At 45.8% G+C, this 27,174-nt stretch overlaps 1 protein-coding gene across 2 annotated transcripts in view; it reads right to left on the bottom strand.

The window, feature by feature from the left end:
* The window catches only part of Pcca (propionyl-CoA carboxylase subunit alpha), a 272,275-nt gene that overhangs the window by 11,422 nt on the left and 233,679 nt on the right, over positions 1-27,174 (bottom strand). For both annotated transcript variants that reach the window (XM_050150358.1, XM_050150359.1), the window contains exon 22: positions 182-322. In XM_050150358.1, coding sequence (XP_050006315.1) covers positions 182-322 — 141 coding nt within the window. The remainder of the gene's footprint in view (positions 1-181; positions 323-27,174) is intronic.

Consider the following 27,174-nt stretch of genomic DNA (forward strand, 5'->3'; position numbering starts at 1 on the left):
ACCCTGACCTGGAGAAAGAATGTCTGCCCTCATTTCTAGTCCACTCCTACACGACTTGGGAGGAGGTGCTCAGAGGTACTGCCACCAACACAACTCAGATATGAGGACACAACCTACTGTCCATGGCATCCCATGGCTTGGGAGAGGCTACAAGGGGACATCTGAGCCCAGCATGTCTTACCGTGTCTCCAGGCTTGACAGAAACGGCCACCACCACTCCAGGCATTGGGGAGCGCAGAATGCTGCTTGTGTCCTCGGTTACCTTCTCAAGCATGAATTTGCTCAGTTCTGCTGCAAGTTTGGTTAAGATGTGCACATTGTACTTGAAAGAGAAAAGCATAAAGGAAGTTAAATGACGAGCTTACCCTCTAAAACAGCACTTTTCAAGGTCGGGCTTTGTCTTTAAATTACAGTCATAGTCTAAAACCCTACATTCAAATCATTTATCTCTGGAACATACTGAGCCAGGTTTTTTAAAAAGGAAACTAGTTCTTAATTAATTATATATATATAAAGCATTGTGGATCTTTAAGAACACCATCTTAGAACTTTATAAAGAAAACAGCAAGAACTTTGCTAGAGGACATTCTATGGGCTTGCAAAGCAGAGGAAGTCAAATCCCGGGAGTCCACCGCTTCCGAGATAAAGGCAGTGACACTGTGGGTAACCAGTAGATGGCAGCAGATTGCTGTCACAAACCTCCCATGCCTCGGGAGCAGCTACACTGAGTACATCAATAAAATGAGACAAAGGCTTCGGTCTTCATCTGGGGGGTTGAGGGGGGAGAGTCTCACATTCAAACAATTCTCAGTGACATAAAATGTTTACATCAAAAATGTTTTTTTAGGCACATTATCATGTAGCCTTTTCTAATAAGACGGGAGAAAGGAAAGATAGGAGAACATCTTCTGGGCTGAGACTCGATGCTGTCGAGATTTTTAAAACAGAAAATGCCATGTGCAGCCGTTCTCGTAGAATCTTTATGTAGATGGCTCACAAAGGTGGAGGCCCAGTGAGTCCAGGCAATCGTAACACTTCTGATAAAGACAGCTCCTGCCGAACAGGAAACATCCCAGATCAACGTGGATAAATATATGAACCAAAATTTGCTTGGAAAAAGAAATGCTTTGAGGTGGGGAATTGGAGACAGTGCCAGGTTTCTGGTTCCCACCAGGTTTGGTCTCTGGGTAAGACAGAAGCAGCGCCCACTGGGCAGCTCCATTTTGTTGGAGGAAAGCTGCTGTAACTCAGAGCCTCCTGTGGGCACCGTGCTAGCAGGGAGGCTGCGGCAGAGTCTGCTTCCCACTTTGATTCTGCATGGGGACAGTGGCAATCTCCAAGTGGCTCTTTGCAGGGCCTATTTAAAGCAGGTGGGGGGAGGCCCCACAGAAGAGCTTTGATGGCCTAGGTTCCAAGCAGATTTGCGACACTGTGACAGGTTGAATAATAACATCTTCTGCATGTTTCTTTACTCCTGAATGTGTGTTTTGCAATCAAGACATAGAAGTGTCTGCCAGTTCTGAAGGATATGATTCTTAAGTGAAATTACAGCACAAATAAAAGCTTTTCGCTCCTATTAAAATTCATCTGAGTCATAAGTGGCAAAGGAAAAAGCATGCTGCTGTCAGACTGACAAACATTCTGGGCAGAGGAACTACTTATCACCCAGGAATTGTACTTCCAAGTGTCTCATTAAATCCTTGGGGAGGGGGACATAATTGGGCCAAATTGCACAGTTTTAGTATCTGTGCTCTATCTGCCTTGGAAAAGAAAATCCAGCACCACTAGAGGCACACAAGGCACCGGGCAGGTTCCCTTTCTAACTGGCATCCCCGGGGGTGGCACTGCTCTGTCCCCAGCTGACATTCCACCTCAGGGGTTAGTTTTCAATGTAACATACCCACGTATCCGCCCCCTCTTTTTCTTTATAATCTGACTTCAAAATGTGATCCTTGAATTTAGGAAAAGTATATACTGAGAATACAATTTAACAGCTTTTCACCACAGCATATAGGCTTACAAGCTAATAAATTAGCTATCACAAGTAAGCCGCCTTGCAAACAAAGTGCTAAGACTATACTCTGCGGCATTTCTCAGAAAGGCCCCGGTCCTGAAAAAACTGGGTCCCTTACTATTTTTATAACTTTCCTATCTCCTGAATTCCTTTCTCTGTAGGGCCCCTGCTTTGCTTGGAAAGAGATGTAAAAGAGCCCAAGACTCAGGGCTTCAGACACAGCCTTTGTTATTGATGAGATGTTCCTTTCTCTTTTGTATTTGTTTATTGTTCTTCAATCTGTTTGGGGATAAATGACTATTGTAATCACAGTGAGAAATAACAAGGAGGGAATGCCTCAGGAGAATCTTGTTGAACACAGCCAACTTAGAAAGAGGAGGGAAAGCTGCTCCTCTTAAGCGAGTGCCTTTGATGTTATCCTGAGCATCACAGACCATCTTAAAACAGCCTGTCAGCCCCTCAGTTGTGCATGGAGCTGAAGTCTGAACAGGCCGAATGGGTGCTACACATGGGCCCATCCAAGTGGGCATCCTGGTGACAACGGCAGATGCTTTCCTTCTAGTACCTTCTACAGAAAAGGAGACCTGCAGAGTCGCACTAGGCTTTCAGAGCGGATCTTCTGAACCGTTTCTCTGGGGGACACGTGGCTGTTAACTAGCCGAGGTTCCAGGAAAGGACCTTTCCAGCGACAGCACAGTATAACTCTGCTTATATGATGGACACTTAAGTGTTCCCAGAGACTGCAACATGTCTGTGTAGAGTTGAGGTGTGTGTGCGCATGTGTGCGTGCAAGCAAAGCACACTGTTGACGTTTCTGAGGCTAGCTGCTAACAGAGTCTGGTTATGGAAAATGGCAAGTTTTCATCCTATATGGGTCGAGAAGAGCCAGGGAACAAAGAGAAGGGTCTGCGGAGGAGGTTGGTCAGGTCTGGACTCCTTCCCTCTGCTGGCTTTAGGAGACTGTCTCTAAACCACTGTCATACTAATGTACAGTTTTAAAAACACCTCACCAGGTGAATTAGAGAACAGGTGCTGTCTAGATGGGTGTCTATACCTGTGTATGACAACGAAGGAAGGTGTTTAATCCAATTATGTAAAACCACCCCTAGCCAAGTCGCCAAACACATCCATTTCATTGTGTCCATAATAGAACACCGTGCCCAACAAGGAAATGCCATCCAAAAGTTTAAAAGAAAAAAGAATCAATAGAAAAAGACAAAAGCACAGTAAGAAGATTGCAGGCGATGGGACCAACATGAAACCCAGCAAGAAAACAAAAGACAGGGCTGTGGGAGAATGGAGAGGGCGCGGGAGTGGGCACAAACGTGGTCTTCCAGAAGGATGTGCTCATCTGGCCACTGCATCCTGTAAGTGGGCTGCCCACCTGTGGGAGAGCACCTCAGTACAGCACTGCTGGACAGGAGGACTCCATATGATCAGCTCCAACCTGACAGCTGTGTTTGTGCAGTTTAAAGTCTGTGAATGTCTTTCCAAGGCCTCTAGGTCCATGGATGAGTTTACAAGCCAAATCCCACGGTGTTGGCGGAATCCAAGGTATGACCCTTCACAAGGTGAAGTCCAGTCTGCTTTACATGTCCTTCAAGCTGCACTTCCAGAGCTTGTGGGATTTCTCTTGAAGGAGGGCTCGGCTCCAATTCCCCGTTCTAACTCATTGTCTGTCAATGCCAATTAAGCTCTGCTTGCACAGTTGATCTCATTTCCTCTCGTGCTCTCGTGTCAGCTGTTGGCCATCTCAGTTACCGTGGAGTCAAGGCCAACAACCCAGCTTTTCTGAGTTATCTGGAAGCCTCAAAGTTATGAAGCATTGGCCAAAAACTGTGCATGCTCTGCCATGCTCCCAAGTGTGGTGGCAGGCACGTTTTCTTCAAAGGCTGTCTTCCTGTTCAGAGCTTCCTACTCCCTGACCCCACACCTCAGTCTCATCCTGAAACCACATCTTATCGGCCTGGTGTGCACTGACAGGCTCACTGTTCACTAAAGACCTGCTTCCCTAACTCAACTAGGGGAAAATCATCATGAATGTTTTAGAAGTGACAGAAAGGAGGAGTGTCTTTTCAAAACTCCAGTTCATCAGGAAGGGGGGGGGAGCCATAAGCCACAGAATGGAATTAGAAGTCACCAGTATGTCCCAGTTAACGAGAGGGAAAAGCAAGGTTCCAAACCATGGACCGTACCCCCCTTCTCCACTTGAACATAGAGCCCATTAGCTGATCCTTTGAAAGAGAAATCTCTGGAAAACTCTTAGAGGTTCAACCCAGTAACAAAGGCGGAAGGAGCAGGCTGCAGTTACAGACCAGGCCAGTGCCAGGCCAGCCCCGGCCTCAGCCCAGCCTGGTGCAGCTGCAGTGGTGGCTGGGCCTGTTAGCATAATGCTGTGACAACTCCATCAGTGCAGTCTCAAGGTAGCTGTCAATCAGGACGCATCATTTAATCCAACAGCACTCGGAGGACTTTCTCCTACAACCCACATGACAGCACAGCTACAGCTCTATTTATATCAGAGCCCGGTTGTGTTTACAGCGCTGCAGCAATTAGAGAAGATGCAACAGGCAGCAATATGATGAGATTTCCATTTTGCGGCAAATCCCTGGAAAGTGTGATCTTGCGTCACAGAGTCACGCTAAATGACAGAAGGCTATTTTCCTCTGTCTCCCAGCCCGGCAGCACTTCATCTGCAGCCGTCTATAATTAGATTAATGGTGTGGTCCAGTACAAAGCGGGCCCACTTCACATCAGATAGCTTATGAATTAGGACAAACACTTATTTCAGTTCCAGGCAGAGAAAGCAATGACTGGGGTGTTTAGCATACCCTTTATGGTGGAATGAGATGTTAATTGTGTACCATTACCTCTAAACTGCTTGCTTGTTGTATAAATCACTGTGCTAATTGATGCAGAGATAGAAATGTAGCCACAGGCAAGAAAGCAAAGGAATGAGAGCTGAAGATGGAGGATAAGGGATTATCGAGGAAAACCATATGGAGACAAGGCTCCTTTGAAACCTCTGTTTTCTGCCCCTGAGCAGGAATCCTTCAAGTACAGCAGTGGGGAAGAAGGGGGGGAAAAAAAAACCTTTTCTTTTTACAAACACAAATTCCTTTTAAAAGTTCTGCTTGTCAAATAGCAGGTAGGTTAAATTAATCTTAAAACATACTTTAAAATATTGAAATGTGTGCTTTCAAACAGGCAGAACACCTTACCTGGATTGACTCGTGGGCTAAGGAGCCACCCTTCTAAATTACCCGATGAATATGTTTCTGGCCCATCCACAAGGCAAAACTCAAGTTTTATGAAGTCCTGAAATTCTCCTCAAAGAATCTGCAGTGGCTTAGATCTGCCAGGCTAATTACACAGACATCTATGAACCGAGCAGAACGCAGTCTGCCAGTGACACAGCCATTAGAATACAGCTAGAATCCCAGCATCTGGTTGTCCCTGGTCAATTCCACATCATAGGGAAGAATCGCAAAGGAGATACTTTTTATACCTATTCTCAAACTAGCAAAACAAATAAATAAAAGCACTACCGGTCGAGGAGCACCAGTCTTTAGTCTTTGAATGTTCTTCCTTGTTTAATTGTCCTGCTCTCATTGGTCCAGAAACAGCTCTTGCTAGGGTCTGGGAAGCACAAATACAGAAACCAAACGCTGACCAAGAGTCAAGCGGCGGGTGAGCCACAGCTAAACATGCCCTTGGGAAGTCCGTAAATCAAGCATGTGTCCTGTGTGTGTTTTCACTTTTTTAAGGTGCAAATTACTGCTGTGCACTTTTTCACAATTCAGGTGCCTAGTAATTAGCACTGTTATAACACAATTTTACACAGGGTGCAAATGTAGGAGATCGGTTAGTTAGTAGTTCAATGTCCCTGCTTCACACTGACAGCTGACATCTTTCACAAAAGCACAATTTAGAAACACTGTATATACAAAGTGTAGCCTCCGGAAACAAAATGTTGTCTTAACTTGCAAGACAGTAAAGCAATGTCCCAAGGAACAGGGGTAACTAGCTCAAGTTATCACAAATGAAACCTGGGGGAAATAGCCAAAGCTGCTCTGCCAGCAGCTAGCTACCTTTACTACCCGCTAGTGTTGGGAAGCGGTACACATCTGCCTAGAACTAACAACACCTGCACTGTGAGGCCACGATCAACAGTTTAAGGTTTGGCACATTATAATAATTAACAAAAGCCTATAAGGAAACATCACGGTCCTGTGCAACAGAATAAAAAATTATCAAACTAGGGATGGAGATGTGGCTCAGAGTAGAGCGTTTGCCTTCCTGGCATCCAGAGGGCCCTGGGGGACAAAAGTCTTAAAAGACAAGGAAACTTGTAGGGCGTAGTGGCACAGGCTGTCCACACAGCCCAGAGGCAGAAGACTGCAAGTTCTAGGCAGGCCTGGGCTAACCTGGTCTACAGAGACCTAGCTTAAACAAAACCACACTATCCTCTCCCACATCACAGCTGGAACTGAGTGACACGTGTCCTAGAGGCGGTGCCCTGACTTGTCCAGGCGTCTCACCGTTTAAATGCGGAGTTACAGTACAGCCCAGTGCCTGGGTGACATGTGCTTCTGCCGCCACGCCTGTTCTGTGTCATTGAGAAAAAGGAGTTAGCACTGCTAGGAAAATGAGTGACTGGTCAATGCATGGCCTCCACTGCAGTCAAGGCCAGTCTGGAGTCAGGGTTTCAGTCGTGACGCGGTTTCCAAACTCCAGTTCCCTTTCTAGTTTTCGATTTTTGCTTTTTGTTTTTGCTTTTTAATCTCCTTTTGTTTGGTGCTGGGGACTAAATTCACAGCATTATATACACTGGGTTTATGCTTTACCGAGCTACAAACCCAGGCCTGAACTTCAGCCTTTGGTTGGATCCATAAATGTGCCACAAGAAATCACAAGGGCGGTAAACAATAACTTGTCTTCTTGGAGGAAAAGAATTATAAAAATAGGGGCAGGAAGAAAAATTACAGCAAAACAAGAAAACACACAAGAGGCTCATTTTTTTGAAATTCTTTCTAAAAAGGGTAGCTTCCTACCTCTCTTTAAGGTGACCTGACCACCGTGGGCTGGTGAGGCAGCTCAGAGGTAGAAAGCGCTTGTTCTCAGTCCTGACAACCCGAGTTCAGTCTCTGGGACCCACACAGTAAAAGGACAGAACCAGTTTCCTCAGGTTGTCCTCTGACTTCCACACACAGGCCAGGGTGCATGTGAACACACACACACACACACACACACACACACACACGTAATGAAGATGTAACTGAGGAATGAGTGGGTGGTAGCCTGGATGGGTCTCTGGTTTGAGGTAAAGAAACATTGCCTCTGGAGAGACCAGTTTGGAGATGTCCATCCACAACACGAAACTCAAGTCTTTTTCTGTTTCGTTTTGTAATCACAAGCTTCTGTCTACTTCCACTGTCCTTAAATAAACAACTTTCTCCCTTAACAACTGTACAGAGAAGCAGACTGAAAATTACACTTCAGATCCTATGCCACCCTCACCAACAGGACCTGTGCTCCTGGGAGGCGGCTTTCCTCGTCCCTGTCTTTACACAGAGTGGGGAAGGAGAAGAGGCTCTGTTGGGGAGCGGGCCCCCCATACCTAGGCTTCTAAGACTCACAGAGAGACCTCTGATGGGCGGAGGAACTGGGAGGAGTCCTTAGCAGGCCTCTGAGGACACCAGTCTGCTGACGACAGAGACCCCACCTAGCATGCAATACTAGGGAGCCCCACATGCAGGTGCACAGAGGATGGACGGGCCCAGGCACCCGCAGGTTGTCTAACAAGTAGGTGCACAGGCCACAAAAGCAATTTGCTAAAGTAAGTGGCACTTTCCCATCCACAGAGCAAGTCTGCTTACAGTACACTGCACAGACTCCCAAGGCAGGGCCTGTGCCTTCTGTTTGATCAGGAGTCTATGTGACACATTGTGACTATAATGAGCTGGGGTTTGCTTTTCATACAAGAAAAATATTATAGATCTTTGAAAGCGCTGCACTCAATTATGTAACAATACTAACATCTGTTAACGGTACAAGCTGTCTCCATGCTGCACCCTGAAACTGTTTTATGTAATTACGAGTTTATAAGGTAGTTGGTAAGCCAGTGAGAAGGTACCTTTTTAAAGCACTCTGTAATTTGGGGTACAATGAAGTGTTCTCTTGAAAATCTGTAATTAGGGCAGCATCAACTTACAGGAAAGTACAGGAAATGTTCTAACAACACAATTATGTAAACAGGCACATAGGTGGGGAGGCAGACCACTTTGCTGTGGTCCCCACCCCTCTCCTTACTTTCTCTTCCATTTGAAGTCTTTGCTCATCTCAAGTGAAAGTATCGTTGCCACAGGATATGGGACAAATGGACTCTGGGGAAAACAGATGGGGAGCTTGGCCTTCCCTCCCCAGTTCCTCAGTCCGGAGTCACAACACCAGAGGCTGGGAAGTGTGCCAGTGCTGGGCTTCTTCAGCAGCACTCTGGCCTGTGTGTGCACAGTTTAAATAATAAAAAATTTCACTATTATGAATTCAGTAAGAAATTCAGAATCAAGTAGGACAAAATGTTGGCTCATGTTGGACAGAAGTCACGAAACTAGCATGCTTAAAGGCAGAGTAAACAAAGCCAGAGATGACGACCATTGTGCAGTATTGTTGGTCAAACAATTCAAACCAGGATGCAACCCAACAAGACTTCACACGACGGTCCAGACTACCAGGAATGACCTCTTTCGGGACTGCTGAGCAGCTCTGCAGTTCACAATGTCACATATCTTAAGAACTCAGCCTGGGTTACGAGATAGGCTGCTGGCATTCCGTGTGGTATATATGTTATACACATACAATGCTAAAGGCACACAAGACCTGCAAAACCTCATGGCTAATACAGATAGAAAAGGAGATGCGGCCCCAGACTATAAAGAACAGCAAGTGAATTTATTCTTAGAAGCCCACAAATCTGAATTGAAGACCCATAAAAGACATTACCTTTAACTAGAGATGGTGGCACACACCTCAGCACTTGGGAGGTGGAGGCAGAAGGTGGAGGAATTCAAGGCCAATTTGATTATATAATAACTGAGGCTACATAAGCCTGTCTCAAAAACAAAGTTTTAAAGACGTTAACTTTTTGGCCAAGTAATCTAATTTCTCAGACAAAAAATATCTCTAAATTCAAATTATACATTGTTTTTAAAAAGGCCTTTTATACGCACGTGTGCGCATGGGTAAAATGGTACTCACAGGGCTAGAAGAAGGTACCAGATCTCCTTAGCTGCAGTTACAGGCAGCTGCGAGCCCTCTGACATGAGTGCTGAGATCAGAACCTGGGTCCTCTGCGAAAGCATCAAATGCTCTTAACTGTTGTGCCATCCCTCCAGCCCCTGATAATAAACATCTTGTATGATAGGGTTTAAACTGGCAAGGATTTGCAAAGCACCCAACAAGTGCCTGGGCACAACTATGCATCAAGTATTCTTTCCAGTTTTTGTCTTGTCCAAACATCTCTGATTTTACCCAGAATGAAGCAAGGCAGAATTATTCATGCTGTATATAACAGGAAATTACAGATACTAACTTTAGTCCTTGTTCTATGGCTTAAAGTTTATAAGCAAAAGAGGATTAAATACTTCAAATACTACATACAACATAAATGGAAAATCTAAAATAAAAATTATAAAGGAGGATTCTATGACAGTAAGAACTTTTAGACCCCTAAATAGATAGATGGTGAATCCAAGGCACAGTCTGTAAGATCCATTCACTTAAAACTGCTTACTGAGCATATCTGGGCATTGGATATGGAAACATGGCTCCTGGCCTGAAACACCATAACCTGGCAGTCAGAAAAGGCATCCTGCAAAGTTAAAATATTAATATACAGGGCACTACCAAACAGGGCCATCCAGAGGCCGCTAGGTTAGGAGGTCGCAGGAACATCGACACAGTGTTTAGGGTCCTCAGCACAGCTACAGAGTTTCCACTTCTAATGCCACTCTTGAGAAGCTCTGGGGTGAAACTTTGTCCCTAGATCTTGACTCACAACTTGTGGTCCTCACTGCCTAATCCACAAGGTGGTCCTGAGGATTCTGAAGATCACGGGAATTCTTAGATGAACAATCGACTTTGAGGTCTGTTTCACCTTAGCTTTACCACGCCTGTCAAGGCTGCCCAAGTCCAGGCTAAAAACACACTGAGCCATTTCCTATCCTTCCTTCCCTCCCCCTTATCCCCTGTTTTAGGCAGGCTCTCACTATGTGGCCCAGACTGGCCTCAGATTTGAGGTGATCTCCTGCCTTTGCTTCAGGGATGATGGAACAAGGGTGTGTTCCTTCCTTTCTTAATTTTGGATCCTTGATGCAGAGGGGTGGTGCTTGGTCCTACCTCAACTCAAAATGGCAGGATTTGTTGACTCCCCATGGGATGCCTTACCCTCTCTGAGGAGGACATGGGAGTTGCAGGGAGGGAGAAGGAACTGTGGTTGGTATATAAAATGCATAAAAATTTAAAATAAAAAAGAATCATCTTTGCAAAAATTAAGTCACTTTTCTATTTACATTTTAAGCCAGAGAGGCTGGGGTTGGGGCTCACAGGTGTAGCATACCTACCTAGTCTGGACAAGGGCCTGGGCTCAGTGCCTAACACTGCAGTGAGAATAAAGAGAGGGCCGGCGGCAACCTAAGTGGTGGCTGCAGCGGTGGCGCACACCTTTAGTCCTAGTACTCAGGAGGCAGAGTTAGCCAGATCCTTGTGAGTTCAAGGCCAGCCTAGTGCACAGGGGTAGTTCCGGAATAGCCAAGGCTAAAGAAACCCTGTCTCCCAAAATCAAAAATAAATAAAATAAAGGAAGGAAAGCAGGAAGGCAGGACAGGTGAGTCTAGGAATGAGATGCTTACTTAGCATGCGCAGGGAACTAGGTCTGATCCCCAGCACTGGGTGGTAGGGGTGGGGAGATAGGAAAACATATAAAATAATGAAAGTTTACTGTGTTTGGATGATTTGTAGTTAATTCTCCAGTCAGAGTCCGGGTGTTATAACTCCCCCACTTCTGGGCTCCTGGACTTATCCTGGCGCTGTTTATCTTGTATTTAGTCTTATTACTTTGAGCTAGTATGGTGGTATCTGCCTGCGATCTCAAAATTCAGGAGGCAGAAGAAGAGGGATAAAGAGTTCAGAGCCAGCTTCAGCTACATAACAAGTTCAAAGCTAGCCTGAACTATATGAAACCATATCAAAAATCTCAAACCAGAGCAAAACAAACCTGTTCCTTGCTTATAAAATGAGAGAAAAGTTGGTCATTTTGCAGTGTTGCAGGACCCTGGCAACACCAACTCAACCAAATAGTCACAGGACTGTCCGGGAATGAGATGATCAGGAGTGAGCCTCCTGGTGCAGGCTGGCTGTGAGGAACCCCAGACAGTCCAGCTAAAGGACTGCTGAAAAAACTGCCAAAACCGTGTTAGTCATAAAGACTGGGGGACAGTTCTGGACAAATAGACTGGGGGTGGCGATGCTGAAGCAGGCCCTGGACCAGAAAAGGCTTTTGTTTCTTTATAAGTCGGTATTTTTATAGTGAGGAAACTGTCAAAGTTGGAAACGTTTGTACTTTAGGCAACTGTACTATATTGATACTGTTGGTTTCCTGGTATTGAAAACTGTACAGCCATGGTATTATGAAAGGGAACGTTGTCTTGTACTGAAAAGCACAAAGGTATTATTAGCACCTTGAGAACGGTACGAAGTAAAATGAGTGATAGATGACTGAATGGAAAGATAAGAACATTACAGCTGAAGCAAGCACCACGGCGCGCGGTTCACATGCAGACTCTGGGAAGATGACACGGGCAGCATGGGCAGCGTTGCTGTGTCTTACAGTAAGCCTGACATCATTTTAAAGATTAAGAATTAAAACTAAATCTTAAAAACCTGAGAATAGTTTCTGTGGTAGATAAGAAAACTAAGTGTAGGATTAGGAGTGTGGATGCTGCTCAGGGTCTCCGAGGACATCTGCAGTAATTACTTTAAAGTGAAATCAGTGGTTACAGGGAGCGCTAATTGGGAGTTGGCACAGCTCCAGGTCGCTGACACTGTCTCCCAAATTAACCCAACAAACTGGACGGCAGAGCAGTAAAATATCTTTGCACTATTGTGAGCTCATGAATGAGAAGCAAGAAAGAACTCTGAGCTCTCCTCTGGTTTCATAAGAATGGACATTTCTCACAGACTTTGAATGAGGCTCTGTCCCTGTCCTAAATACCTACAGGTTCACAGGATTGTCGGGGAGCCGCGTACGTGGTGCTGGCTATCACTATGTATCAGTCCCTACACACACTGCCGCAGTGGCGCTATCTTAGTAAGGGTTTCACCGCAACCAAAGCCAACTGGGGAGAAAAGGGTTTATTTGGCTGACACATCGCTCTATATCATCAAAGGATGTCAGGACAGGAACTCAGGGCAGAAACCTGGAGGCAGGATCAGATGCAGAGGCCATGGAGGGATGCTGCTTACTGGTTTGCTCCCCATGGCTTCCTTTAGCCTGCTTTCTTATAGAACACAGGACCACCAGCCCAGGAACGGCACCACCTACAATAGGCCCTTCCCGCATCAGTCACTAATAAGAAAATGCTCTACAGCCTGGTCCATAGAACGAGCTTATGGAGTATGTTCTCAATCAACCACAGAACGATCTTAGGGAGGATGTTCTCAATCAAGGTTTACTTCTCTCCAATGACTACAGTTTGTATCCATTTGACGTAAATATAACCAGCACAGATACCATCTCTGAACTGTTGCAGAGAGCTGATGTTTTCTATGGCAACAATCTAACAGCCGTATTATAGGAGCTATGACAAATAACAAGCTGGTCCTAACGGGTGACCCTTTCTGCCTCCACATCTTGAGCACTGCGATTACAGGTGTGTGTGACCATGCCCATCCAACTATGTCACTACTGGGTTTCCTTTTTTATTTGCTGTGGTGTACATGTGCACAGTGTATGTGTGTGCGTGCATGCGCATGTTCATTTACATGCTCTGAGCACAATACATGTATTCACGGACACATATGGAGGCCTGAAGTTGATGTTAGCTATCTTCCTTCATTGCTCTCCACTCTCTTCCTTGAGACCTGGTCTCTCACTGACCCTGGATCACTCCAACTCCAACCACTCTGGCTAGCCAGGGTCGCCCTGGGATCCCCTGTATCTGTTTCCCTAGAACAGGGATTCCAGGCAGCAGCACCTGCCTGGATTTTATGTTGGTGGTGAGGATGCAAACTCTGGTCTGTGGTACTCCCTAGCCCCATGAAAATGGATTTCTAATGCCGTTGATGAAGTGCAGAGTTTAATGCAACCCAGGAAGGTGGCTGACTGCCTTTTAGTTTTCTCCCACTGCTGGACACAGACCCCACGCCCTTACATATGCTAAGCAAGCACGCTATCACTAAGTCACACCCGGTCCAAAAGGACAATTTAATCAAGTGCTCCAGTAAAACGGGTGGCATCCCCAGAATGTAAGGCCTCTACACCGCCTAGGCTGCTCGCTCCATTGTGATGCTTTCTCCCTTCAGCTACCAGTGAGCCACAAGCAGAACTACAGGAGCCCCATTTCCTAGTAGCAGCACTGTGGGTGTCTTAACCACAGCAGAAAGACCACAGACCTTTCTTGTGGTTGGCCTCCTAAGTATGATAGCTAATACAGCTAGCACAGTCCCAGACTTCTACCTCCAGATGCCAAAAAAATTTTTTTAAAAAAAGCAGCAAGTGCCACAAATATTTATATTTTGAGGAGATTTAAAATATGAGTTACCAATACAAAAGGGGAGGCATTCAACCCAGGGCTTCCTGTGTCTCACATGTCTGCATTAGGCTGCAGGCACCTTCTCTAGGGCTAAACACTAAGAGTGTGAGCTTCTGCTGTCATCTCAGAACCGAGTTCACCTTCATCCCAAGGGCAATGCTTTGCAGCTGTCCGCAGTGAGTCAGTACTTTCCTTTTTCCATTCTTTGTTTACTTTCTTTTTTGGTAACTAACCTTTACATTTCTGCCTGTTATTAAGAGAAAAGAACAAAGTTTGAATTTGCTTTTTGCTACTGTGAACACCTGCCTGCTTTTTAAAAAGGCAGAAATGAAAAAAAAATATAAGCAGTCACATGAAGTTTTTCACACACGCTACAAAATGATCCACGAGCAGGAAGGGTGTGTGTGCATGCGTGTTGGTAAGTATGTGTATTAAGTTGTAACGCCATTTTTTCCCCGCTGAGAAATCTTTAGACAGTACTCAGTGGCTGTGTTCACCACTCTCACAGAGCACACAGTGTGCCACACAGGATGCTTTTGGGCAAGGATAATATGACAGTGGTCCCGCAGGTTATACGTCCTCCTGATAAACTGTCCTTTAAATCTGTGTAAGTACTTTCGATGCTGCTTGTGCAACACAACTTTCTAAATTTTGTTTGTTTGTTTGAGACAGGGTAACCTAGGCCCATCTCAAACTCAATGTGGAGCCAAGGCTGCCCTTGAATTCTCAATCCTCCTGCCTCCAACTCCCCAGTGCTCTGATTACAGGCCTGTCCCAACAAGGGCACATCTCTCAGAAGGTGTTCTGTCTCTAAGTGACTTGTAACAGTGTTTACTTTTTAAAGCTACTTTGCATAATTCTTACCAAGCACACCAAACAGGATTCACAAGAATGACTCCCCTTCCCAGCCAGCAGCAGTGCACTGACTGTGATCTCCAGTTCTGTTGTCAGCACTACCCCAGAATTAGGAGGTCAGGAATACCGGGGTGATCCCTGCAAGCTGGTCTTACAAGCTCTGAAAAGGATTCAGAAGTAAAGTTTAGTACTCTAGACAGTCTTGGCTGGGCCATTTGGAGTCACATGGAAGGAACTTGTGATCTTACTCTGTTCATAACAGACACATAATAGACACAGGGCTGCAGGTGTCTAGCATGTGGGAGGCCTTAGAGGTTTGACCATCCTCAGCACCACAAAATAGATAAGTAAGACAAAATAAAATTAAATGTTGGCAGCGATTGGCAACAACAAGCAGAAGAGCGTCTCCGAGGTTAAAAGGCCCTGAAGCTGCACAACTGTATACTAACCGGGAAGGGCTGAGCTCTAACAGAGTCAGGGCTATCACACATGATATACGTCTTTGAAAACGGTGCTCAGTAGGTGTAAGGAAGATCCTCTGAGCACACGTAAAGCTAGCTGTGGGGGGGGGACATCTGGAACCCCAGCACTCCTAAGGCAGGATAGGAAGTACATGCAGGGGATGCCTGGAGGGTCATAGGCCGGCTAGCCTGGCACACATAGCGTTGGACGGGAGACTGGAGGATGAGGACCAGTGTTGGGCTTCATGAGGCCCGGGCATGAGGCCCAGTGTAACTCCCTGGGCCTACCTTGAGTTTGGAGACCTGTCTCTGGCTACCTGACCTAAGCCCGCCTCTGCCCGGCCACTGCTGATGTTGCAGGATATTATTGGCCCTTGTTCCTTGCTCTGCCTCAACCCATCTCAGGTTTCCCGCCCCCATCTCAGCCTATTAAGTTCCTGCCTGATGCAATTAAATGAGATCCTGCTTCTATGGGCTTCTGACTCAGACTTACTGGGTGTGTTTCTCCGGGGTGGCCAGGGGGAAGGGCTGGGTCTCTGCCACTCACCTTCCAGCTCAGCCCCAGGGAAAGTCCTACAGACCAGCACCCAAGGTTGTCCTCTGACCTTCACACACACACCATTGCCTGTGTGTGTGTGTGTGTGTGTGTGTGTGTGTGTGTACATGCCCATGCATACTCATGCCTGCAAACAGATTTTTACAATGTTTGGTAGAGTAGCTAACTATCAGACATTGTTTCTTATTATCTAAGCCATTTGAGGAACCAGACTTGCCAAACTGTAAATGTTGTTCTAAACAGGAACTAACTTCTCTCTAACTGAGATGGTCTTTCCCTGTCATGGTAGTAAGATCTTTTCTTTCTTTCTTTCTTTCTTTCTTTCTTTCTTTCTTTCTTTCTTTCTTTCTTTCTTTCTTTCTTTCCTTCTTTTTTTTTTTTTTTTTTTGACGTGTTCCCAAATTAAACCTGATTCCTGTTATCACCACGTCAGAACAGCAACAGAACCGCTTGGCTCAGGTAAAGAGGACGCAGTCTGTCATATAGGGAAAGGCAGGGTGCTGGGACTCTATATGAGGTGAGGGGATGCTTGCAGCGGCACACATCGTATCTTAGCGTATCAAGAAGCATCTTGGGTTGGAAGCAGAGCCAGTCTATATAACCTTTAATCAGGTCCCTTGGGCCCTACTTCTGACAGTTGGGCCTCTTGTCCAAAAGGTTTCATACCCTCTCAAAGAATACCACCAGCTGGGGCCACCTGCCTCACAACAGAGGTTTTATAGAGAGAAGTCAGTAAGTGACGACTACAGACACCTGACCCACACACAGTCCACAGACAGTGTCACAGTCAGTGACGACTACAGACACCTGACCACACACAGTCACAGACAGTGTCACAGTCAGTGGCGACTACAGACACCTGACCCACACACGGTCCACAGACAGTGTCACAGTCAGTGGCGACTACAGACACCTGACCCACACACGGTCCACAGACAGTGTCACAGTCAGTGACGACTACAGACACCTGACCCACACACAGTCCACAGACAGTGTCACAGTCAGTGACGACTACAGACACCTGACCACACACAGTCACAGACAGTGTCACAGTCAGTGGCGACTACAGACACCTGACCCACACACGGTCCACAGACAGTGTCACAGTCAGTGGCGACTACAGACACCTGACCCACACACGGTCCACAGACAGTGTCACAGTCAGTGACGACTACAGACACCTGACCCACACACAGTCCACAGTGTCACAGTCAGTGACGACTACAGACACCTGACCCACACACAGTCACAGACAGTGTTACAGTCAGTGACGACTACAGACACCTGACCCACACACAGTCACAGACAGTGTTACAGTCAGTGACGACTACAGACACCTGACCCACACACAGTCACAGACAGTGTCACGGTCAGTGACGACTACAGACACCTGACCCACACACAGTCACAGACAGTGTCACGGTCAGTGACGACTACAGACACCTGACCACACACAGTCACAGACAGTGTCACAGTCAGTGACAACTACAGACACCTGACCCACACACGGTCCACAGACAGTGCTACAGTCAGTGGCGACTACAGACACCTGACCCACACACAGTCACAGACAGTGTCACAGTCAGTGACGACTACAGACACCTGACCCACCCACAGTCACAGACAGTGTCACAGTCAGTGACGACTACAGACGACTGATCACACACTGTCAAAAGCACTGCAGGCTTCAATTGCTGTTCTCACTTCAGTAAGCAGATGCACCGTAAACCACACTGATGCGTTGACAGACGTGGCCACGAGCAGAACGACAGACAGCTATCACAATGGACAACAGAGGTGTTCATTTTTTTTAAGGCTGAGAAGTATTTCAGTGGCCCTGGGTTCAACCCCTAGTACCCCCAAAAACACATGGCTGTGTTTTTCTGACATCAGTGTTGACCTTTCCCCTGCACCTGGTGCTGGGAAACTGGAATAGGTCCTGCATTCTCAGACTCTCTCCCGTACCAGGAAATGGTAGAGGAGAAGGACCATCGTTCCATAGCCTTACACAAGGCCAACTTGCCCCTTCTCATGAAACCCTTAAGTCTACAGTGCTCCACCTACCTCCCATATAAAACCCTCGCCACTCTTTTTACAAGTTTCTCTACTGCAATAGACCACATGAAATTATTGTAGTTGTTAATGCAATGTTGTTTTGATACTATAACAGATTTAGCTGGCTTCTCTATTCACTTTTGGCTAACAATGTAATTTGAATTGTAAGATTTTATACTGTTTTAGAGTATGTACAAACACATCTACATTCGCTTTTTCATTGCATTTGTCGGTACTAGTGTATAAAACAGAAAAGATAAACTAGTTTTCACATGGCTGCAGCCATGTAGAGCAGGGGCAGGTAGCCCTGTTATGCAGACGATGAATGATTTAGGTTTCACATGTCATGCTGCTACTGTTGCCGCACTGGTCTGGAAGAATCTACTGATGATCTATAAACAGATGGGCATTGCTAAATCAGCTTCCACTGAACTCTTATTTACTAACCTGGTGTGGGATGTAGCTCGCCATTCTGTTCTGAAGCCGTGTTTTCCAGGGGAACTCAAAGAACACTACCTCCAGGACATGGGAATAGCTACTGTGAAAACAATAAAATTGGGAGAAGCTGCACCTTGGAAAAACAGATTCAGAGAAAACTAAGGGCTGATTTTCCTTTACACAGCAGTTCTCAACAGCGTCAGAATGTACTGTACACAGGGATTCTGCAAGGAACAACCCTTAAAAGATTTTTCATAACCTCAAATCAAATTGGGCATGGTGGTACATGACTAGAATCCTGGATCTCGAGAGGGACAGAGGCAGGAGGATTTTACCAAGTTCAAGACTAGCCAGGACTTCATAGTAAGGCTGTGTCTCAAAACAACCATAAACCCACAAACTTTCCTTCAATCAAATAATTGTGTTTTTTAAAAAGCAATGAAAAATAAGCCAGGCAGTGGTGGTACACGCCTTTAATCCTAGCACTTGGGAGGCAGAGGCAATGGATCTCTGAGTTCAAGCCCAGCCTGGGCTACAGAGTAAGTTCCAGGACACAGCCAGGGTTACAACAACAACAACAAAGCAAGGAAGCATAGATTATTAACAATTTTATTATGCACACACACGCATGCACGTGCGTGTGCACACACACACACAATGCTAACTCTATTTTGGTATCTACACTATTGAAACATTTGGGCTGGAATGGAGATGCCTTTTTAAAACAAAGAATTCCAACTTTGAGGTGCACAAAGCATGACTTTGTTCTAGTTGTGAAAAGTCACTATTGGTCATCTACTGTTGTGTTTTTTATAGAATTATCCGCCTGTTTTACATAGGGCTGGGGGTCTTTTTCCCCATCGTTTCTCCTGTAAGTCCTGTTTGCCATTCTGCTTCCTTTCCAGTCCCCCAGTTAAAAAGACCACAGGGCCTGGAGATGACTCAGCTGGTGGAGGCCCTCATCCAGGCCTGGTGACCCTGAGTTCAATCTCCAGAACCCACAAGGAATTGAGTCTGGAGAGTTGTGCTCGGACTTGCACGCATGCCTGCACTCACTCACAAAATAAATAAAAATTAAACAACTGGAAAGTCCCACAACAGCATCTTCCGCAATTTTCTCAGTCTGGTACTATCCAATAAATGGGAAGGATTTAGTACTGGGTGTGGTGGCACAGCCTCTAATCCGTCCTCAGGAAGGATTTAGTACTGGGTGTGGTGGCACAGCCTCTAATCCGTCCTCAGGAAGCAGAAGCAGGCAGAGCTCAGAGTTTGAGGTTAGCCTGCTCTGCATAGTAAGTTCCAGAGCTGTCAGGACAATATAGCAAGGCCCAGTCTCATAAGAATAATAATTTATTTTAAAAAATAAATAAAAAGAATATAAAAGGAGTCTGTGGCCAAAATAAACCAGAGCTTTCTGCATTCCCTCTCAGAAATCCAAACAAAATATCAACCTGGTGAAGACTGAGAAGTGGCAAAAGAAAAAAAAAAGATTTGATTTAACCTACTATTTATGTAAATTTATGTAAAACACAGCATTTCCTTTTAAGTGAATTTCTACTCGGGGAAATATGTCAAATAACGCACTAAGAGCAACAGAAGCTCTCAAAATTGAGTGCAGATTTGCAGCCAATAAAGTTAGAGTTGTGAAAACCTGGGGTGTCCCATTCGGCGACTCTATTTTCTCAGTTATAGCGGGGTTTAATAGAGACCCCCACCCCCAAACCAAACCTCTGTGGTGCTGTGTTTACTCCTTGGGCACTTTAATGGTGGTCACTCTATTAAGTCCACCCGTATGCCCTTAGTTTGCTCTGTTACACAGATAAAAGTTATCAACAATACTGATGCTTCTAACTTCATTGCTTTTCTCATTTGTGAATGTTTTCTATTTCACATATTTTAGTCAATATAACCCATTTGTTTAATATGTTTACATATTTTTCCAGAATGTTATGGAATACATGCATAATGTCTGCTTCTAATGAGAAGACCAGATAATCATGAAGGAAAGTCCATACTAGGTTTAGCATTCCGTGTGTATGTGTGTGTGCAGTATCCTATACATGTTACCCTGGAGTCTTGTCACAATACAGTCCATAGTGTACCCCTGCAAGGTAATAACTGAGCAGTCTCACTGGCTGCAGATGCTGTTACGTCACCTGGAGCAGCCTAGGTTCTTTATGAAAGCCCTGTTGTGCAGGAGTGTCTGGTGACTGAGGAGAGGGAGTGGGTCCACACTGTTGTCACAGTAGATTCTGGTCACAGCATTTTCCACACGGAGCCCTCTGCGGTGGCAGCATGTCTAACATGCAAGCCTTGCTTCCTATCTCAGCTGACTGACCTGAAGGGCAGCAAGCCCCAGACTGTCCACTGGTCCCTCATCTAGGTGAGGATTCCCTCTTGGGAATAGAAGGGATGGTTGCCGGGAGAGCACAGCCTCTTGACAGTGGCTGTAGAAACTAAGGTAATGTGCTTCCATCTGCCATGTGCAGAAACTCAAGATGGAAGGGGAACTGCCCGGTATAGAGGCAGACTCACAGCAGGGGAGTTAAAGAAAGTCAGTGGGGTGCACAGGAGAAGGAAGATCTACACTACTGTGGCTGAATCCCTAGGATCACAGATCTTATCCCCACAGTGTCCTCTGTGACCTTGAGGAAGCTATTTAATGTGTGTGAGTGTCCAGGGTTACCACCCGAGGTTCAGTGAGAAGATATCTAACATGCCTTGGACACACAATTACAGTGTCATGGTTTATCTGGAGCCTCTTGGATCAGCACTGACTGCCTTCCTTCGGGCTTGGATGACCAACCTTTCCCAAAGGCCTCCATGTGCACATCCTGGCAGTGAGGTAGCAAATGTGAACAGCCCTTCTGCAAGTACAATAAACTGAAATGGTTCCTGGAGAACTCTCAGCATTGAATGCAGGTGGAAGAGTGCCAGCCCCCGCCATGGGTCCTCCCTGTGGGCCGGTTCCCCTGAAGGCACCAGCCCATGGAATACTTGAGCAAAACTCCATACAACCATTCATCTGGCTATGTCAGCTCAGTTCAGATTCAACACAGATCTCAGAAGCTCTAACCAGAAATTTAGGAAGTGTCCTGCCTCATCACTCGGGCTGACAAAGCAGCTGGTAGTAAACACAACAGATGGTAGAAGGTACAAGAGAAAACGGTTGCTTTCCAGGCAGTGCTTTAAGTGGCTCATGTGCACACAGGACCCCAGTGCCCACAGCCTCACTGCCGTCGGATGTTTCTCTTCTGAACATACCACACACCTCACTCTCTGTCCTCACTCCCTCTGCTTCTACTGAGGCAGGAAAGCCAACCTTTACTCTTGATTTTAAACAGAGAAAGAGAGGGAAAGGGGGGAGGGGTAGAGGTACTGAAATCGCCTCAAGCCTGCGTCTCAGAAAAAGCCCAGGTGTAATCAATGAACTGCATCAACAGGCAGGAAGGAGAAACAGAGCCTCTACGCCTAACCTAAGGAGAGCTCTGACCGCAGTGCCTGCCAGGAGGGCTCTTCCCCAAATCACTGGGAGCTGCTTTCCATGAATATAACCCCTGCGTGGAGAATTTCAGGGGAAAAAAGTCACTGATTCCTTTCGGTGAATTTGGTACTATCTAGAAGACTCCAGTATTAAGTGTGACCTCTTAAATTCTACATATGCCAGATGTATCCACGGGGGAGAAAGGGCAAGTTCAAGCACTTCCAATGATGTCTTTGTAACCCAGTCAGGCTTTTATCCCAAAGACGCTGAGCACATTGTTTAGAAATTAGCGTGGCCGCGCGAAGTGATCACAATGCATCAAACCTGCAGGTGCGCTCCGGTGAGTCTGCCTAGGCCTGGCTTGGGAAATTCAGCTTTCTATTTTGGGAGGCCAATATCCCTATGCATACTGATTATAGCATCTAAGCATTTCCCTTAAGATGGGTCAGAGTGTCAAGCATTTCATGAGAACCTCAAAAAACTCCTGCCAAACAGTGTGGATTTGCTACTGACTTAAAATAGGGCCAGAGTTCTTACAGCTTCAGCCTGAGGATCAGAAACACAAACGACCACCTGAGACCACAGAGGGCCGGATATGAGCTACTTATAGTAATACTGAGCCAGTGGACAAGAATAGCAGGAAAACAGCCCATTTTCTTGTGGTGAGGGCCTTTGAAGTAAACTGTTTCTTAAACATACTATGAAGCTCAAAGCACAAGTCTTTGAAGGCAGGTCACCCTCCTCAGCGCAGTGGCCCCTGCTAATCAATTACTTCCTTTTCCTCCTGGATCTTGTTTTAACACTTGTGAAACTGAGACCCACATTGTTGCTCTCTATCTAGGAAGCTCACTGGCACAAAGCAGACAGAATCTGGGGACTGATGTCCCTGGATGGGAAGAACACAAAGAGGGTCCCTACAGTCTAGGGAATGTGCTCATCCCACGCTGCTCTGTAAACGGTGTGGTAACCTGCAAACCAGAGAGTTACGTTGAGAGAAAGGACGCAGGGGTCGTGGAGATGCTCTGTGCATAAAGTGCCTGCTGTCATGTGTGGATCCCAGCACCTACACAGAAGAGTCGGTGTGGTAATGCCTGTAACTCTAGGTCAGGGAGCTGAGACAGGAGAGCCCATGGGACTTGCTGGAGACTGAGAGAAGACACTGACTTTGACCCCTGGCTCCTCTGGCTTCTGGACAGGCGTCCGTCTGCGTGTGCACACGTGAGCGAGTGTGCGCACGCGCGTGTGTACACACACACACACACACACACACACACTGAAATAGCCTAACTTAAAATGTCAAAGAATCAAAAATACATGATTCATTTTTTAAAATTAAAAACAAAACAATCTAATGTGCTTTCCAACTCATAGCTCTGAGCTCAGATCTGTTTCAGTTGTCAGTTACTACTTCTCAGTGAGTGCAATGGCTGGACCAATGGCAGTCCGAAAGAAGACCCACAGGCTGGTGGGTGATTCCTTCAACCATCAGTAACTCCAGAGTCTGTCTATGGAAAGTAAGAGTGAGAACTGAAGGTCCAGGGAGCAGCTTGTGTTAGGTAACACGTCAGGTCTGCTAGCTCAACACTGATGCTTGCTGAAGGTCCCAGCGAAGCATGGGATGACGGGAAGGCTGGTGCCTGGACAGACGTGGCTAGAGCTGTTTCAGTGGCTAGGAGCAGTGGGAAGCTTCTTAAAATCTAGAAATAATCAAAAGCCTGATGCAGATTAAGCTCTAACACCCCATTACACCCTCCTTTTTTTCCTGAAAGGCTCATTTTTGTTCCTAATATAAAGACCTAGATGGCATTTCTTCAGATCATAAAGCAAGCCATACTTTTAATGAGGGATTAAAATTGTAAAAGTGAAAGATGTTTTTTTCACCCTGACCCCCTTTTTCCTTCCTCTCAGAGAATTCAAGAAAGTATCAGTGTAGGCCAAATTCATCTTTTGATAACAATGAGAATTGTGGAGCAAGCCACATGTGATGTCACACAAAGTCAAATTTGGGAGCTTTGGTCACGTTTTAGTTCTAGAAACATTAGGTAATACGTGCTGTCTCTAAGATAGGACCCCAAGATTAGCAGACAGTTACACAGTGCCCAAACCTCATAAGGATGTACACACCTAAGATGAAACTTAACTATTAAATTTTGCATTTTGACAAACACAGCACATTTCTTCCTTCTGTGTAGTTTCTCCACAGAAGATTCATCTCTACCACAGGTCTTTTATTTATTTATTTTTAAATATTTATTTATTACGTATACAATATTCTGTCTGTGTGTACGCCTGCAGGTCAGAAGAGGGCACCAGACTCCATTACAGATGGCTGTAAGCCACCATGTGGTTGCTGGGAACTGAACTCAGGACCTTTGGAAGAGCAGACAATGCTCTTAACCTCTGAGCCATCTCTCCAGCCCCTCTACCACAGGTCTTAACGGCCACCGCTGGTGACTGTTTCTTCTTCTTGCCTTATTAAGAAGAATTTCTTTTACCTTTTCACTCCGAGGCACCACCTCACAGCTGCTCTCTGGCAACTGACTCCCAGTGCCTCTACTCTTCCCTTTATCCTGTGCCATCACAGTTTCCTAAGCACAGGGAACGCCGTGCCTGAGTGCAGCCAACCAGAAGAACTGCAGTGTATGCCATGTGGGTGCACAGGACCATGGCAGCAGTCACACCGCGGGCAGAATGATGTAAGAGTTGATCGTACTGGGGGCTGGAGAGATGGCTCAGCAGTTAAGAGCACTGCCTGCTCTTCCAAAGGTCCTGAGTTCAATTCCCAGCAACCACATGGTGGCTCACAACCATCTGTAATGAGATCTGGTGCCCTCTTCTGGCCTGTAGACAGAATACTGTATACGTAATAAATAAATAAATCTTTAAAAAAAAAAAAAAGAGTTGATCGTACTGCCTAGATGGCATATAATTGAGAACTTACGACCTATTTGTTTCAGGAGTTTCCCATATAATCTCTTAAATCCAAGGCTGACCGCAAGCACCTAAAGGCATGGAAGGTGGAGACGTGGGAGGGGCTACTGCACCCATCTTCAATATCAGGCACCTGTGGAGTTTAATCCGTGAGCCCTAGACTTACAAAATATACCAAAAGCTTGTACCACTTTTCTGAGTTCGGTGTGACCCATGACGGGAGGCACAAAGGGAATTTACTGTGGTACAAGGAAGCAAACTGGATTTGGATTTGGAGGTTCCTGTATACGAGCTGTAAGTGTCCATACCCTAGAGTGATCTTAACACAAACTTAATTAGGACATAACTGCCCTATCATGCACTCCTGACACCCTTGCCTGAACCTTTGGAATGGACTGCAACTCAATTAGTAACCAGGGTTTGGCTGGTTAATTTCACACAAGTCTGCTAGGTAATTGGTGGAAAAGGACAAATATCATAGCTCTGAAAGGGCCAGCTCCCCAGCCCAAGGCATTTTCACAGGCAGTTACAAGTCTGTCCTGCCCACACTTCTTCATCTAATTAGCTCCTCTACTAACGATTTTCTTTCCTCACTAGTTAGACCTTAACATGGGCACCCTTCCTAGGGTACACTCCATAACTTCCCTGTTGTGAATATTACCTTAACTATGTGTTACATTTGTTTTTGTTGAAGATATTATTTTAATGATGTAAAGATGTGTTGCATTTGTTTTACATTGCCTGCCTAAGAACCTGATGTGTCCAATAAAAAGCTAACCAACCAATAGCTAGAAAGTAGAGGCATGGGCTGGGTTGAAAAAGCAGAGAGAACGAGGAGGAGGAGGAATTTAGAGGAGAAAGAGGGGCCAGCCAGGCAGGCAGCTGCCAGAGACACACACATGCAGCAGGGTAGACAGAAGGAAAGAAAGGTAAAAAGCCCCAAGGCAAAGCACAGATGAAGAGAAACTGGTTAATTTAAGCTATAAGAGCTAGGGAGACAAGCATAAGGTAGGGCTGAGAATTCATAACTAATATTAAGTTGCCATGACATGATGTAGGGACTGGTTGGTGGTCCTGCTACACTCCTACTGGGAAAATCCCTGTGCCCCAGCTCTGGAGGCTCCCTTAGTCCTTGCCCATTTCTGGGTGTCTTTTTGGTTTGGGTTAATGTTACTTTTACCACAATGAGGTAGACCAGAGAGCTTTCACAAACTCTTTCATGTTTCCAGAATTGTTGATTAACTGGCAAAAAATGGCTGTGTGAGTAAATCTATCCTGAGAACTGGGCTCTGATGATGCAGCCTTGTCAGAGGAAGCGCTTGCTCTCAGGGACGGTGAGGTGACAGCTGCGATCTTTCTCCAGCCAGTCAACAGTAACCATCTTCCATAACTGCTAGGAACTGGCCATGGTGCCACGCCATATTGTGCAGTTCTGACTAGTTCTATCACAGATGAAGAAGCAGAGAGACCTGTCACTATCCCAAAGCTACATGCAGAGCAGGAAACAGCACCAAGATTTCCAATCCCAGGGCTCTTGGGCCATCACCAATGGCTACAAATGGGGACAGAAATTGTCTGTGGTGAGAGCCACGTCAGGAGCGTGCGGTACCTCTTGGCATACAGAGAAGCTGTATTTTCTTGTTCCAAGTTTCTGCTGCCCCTTTTTAGAGCCAGGTGACTCAAGTATTAGGGTTGATGAACAGAGAGGAGCCTGTGAAAGAGGAAATTGAGCAGTGTGGCCCAAAGGTGTTTTTCTAAAATGTGATCTATTAAAAAAGACCTGCAGACCTGAAAAATACCTTACACCTCCCACAGCTCTCAACACATAGCTCCTAAAATGGAACATTCCTGAAAAGCATCCTGAAGCACCCAGATAAACACAGCTCTAGGTTGCTAACATTCTGTTACGTAGCATGGGGAACTAGAGCTAGTACAAAATACATGAGGTCACAAAGAAAACAGACAACAGACTTTGGAGAATATCTTCTTGCTCACTGAGTTTCCAACAGGCACAAGGGATTCTCTAGATCTAAAGTAGCTGCCCTCAGGAAACAGCTCTGGCAATGAATGGGAATCAGACTTTACTCTTTGCAAGTCGGAGCTCCTGAGTGACTGACTGTGGTGCAAGAAAAGCACTTAAGTGTTATGCACGCAATACTCCATTCATTCTCACTGGAGTTGCAAGGTAGTGGGTGCCGTTACTGAGAGGGTGAGCGAGCTCCAGCCAGAGAGTAGAGAAGCTGGTATCTTCCCAACTGCCTAGTGGGTGCTTTACCCTGCAAACACCTGCTATAAACAAGCGGATGGCCATGCATTGTTGAAATAATGACGGTTCCAAAAGGAAATCAAGAACGATGTTTACAAAACAAAAGTGGCAGAAAAAAATGACAAGCTTTGTAACCCACAGTCCGTATCCTGCTTTTCATCCACCCTCCCCAGCCCCACCACAACTCCGTCTTTCAGTTTTGCAAGGACGGGAGAAAAGAGAACCCCTGTGGATGTGAACTTGTGTTTAGTTGTACTGTATACCCCAACTGGTTGCCAGGGCAACTTGTTTGTGATTCAGATTT

This window comes from Alexandromys fortis, unplaced genomic scaffold, assembly GCF_014885135.2.
Source record: "Alexandromys fortis isolate MF-2015 unplaced genomic scaffold, M_Fortis_MF-2015_v1.1 scaffold_66, whole genome shotgun sequence".
Lineage (NCBI taxonomy): Eukaryota > Metazoa > Chordata > Mammalia > Rodentia > Cricetidae > Alexandromys > Alexandromys fortis.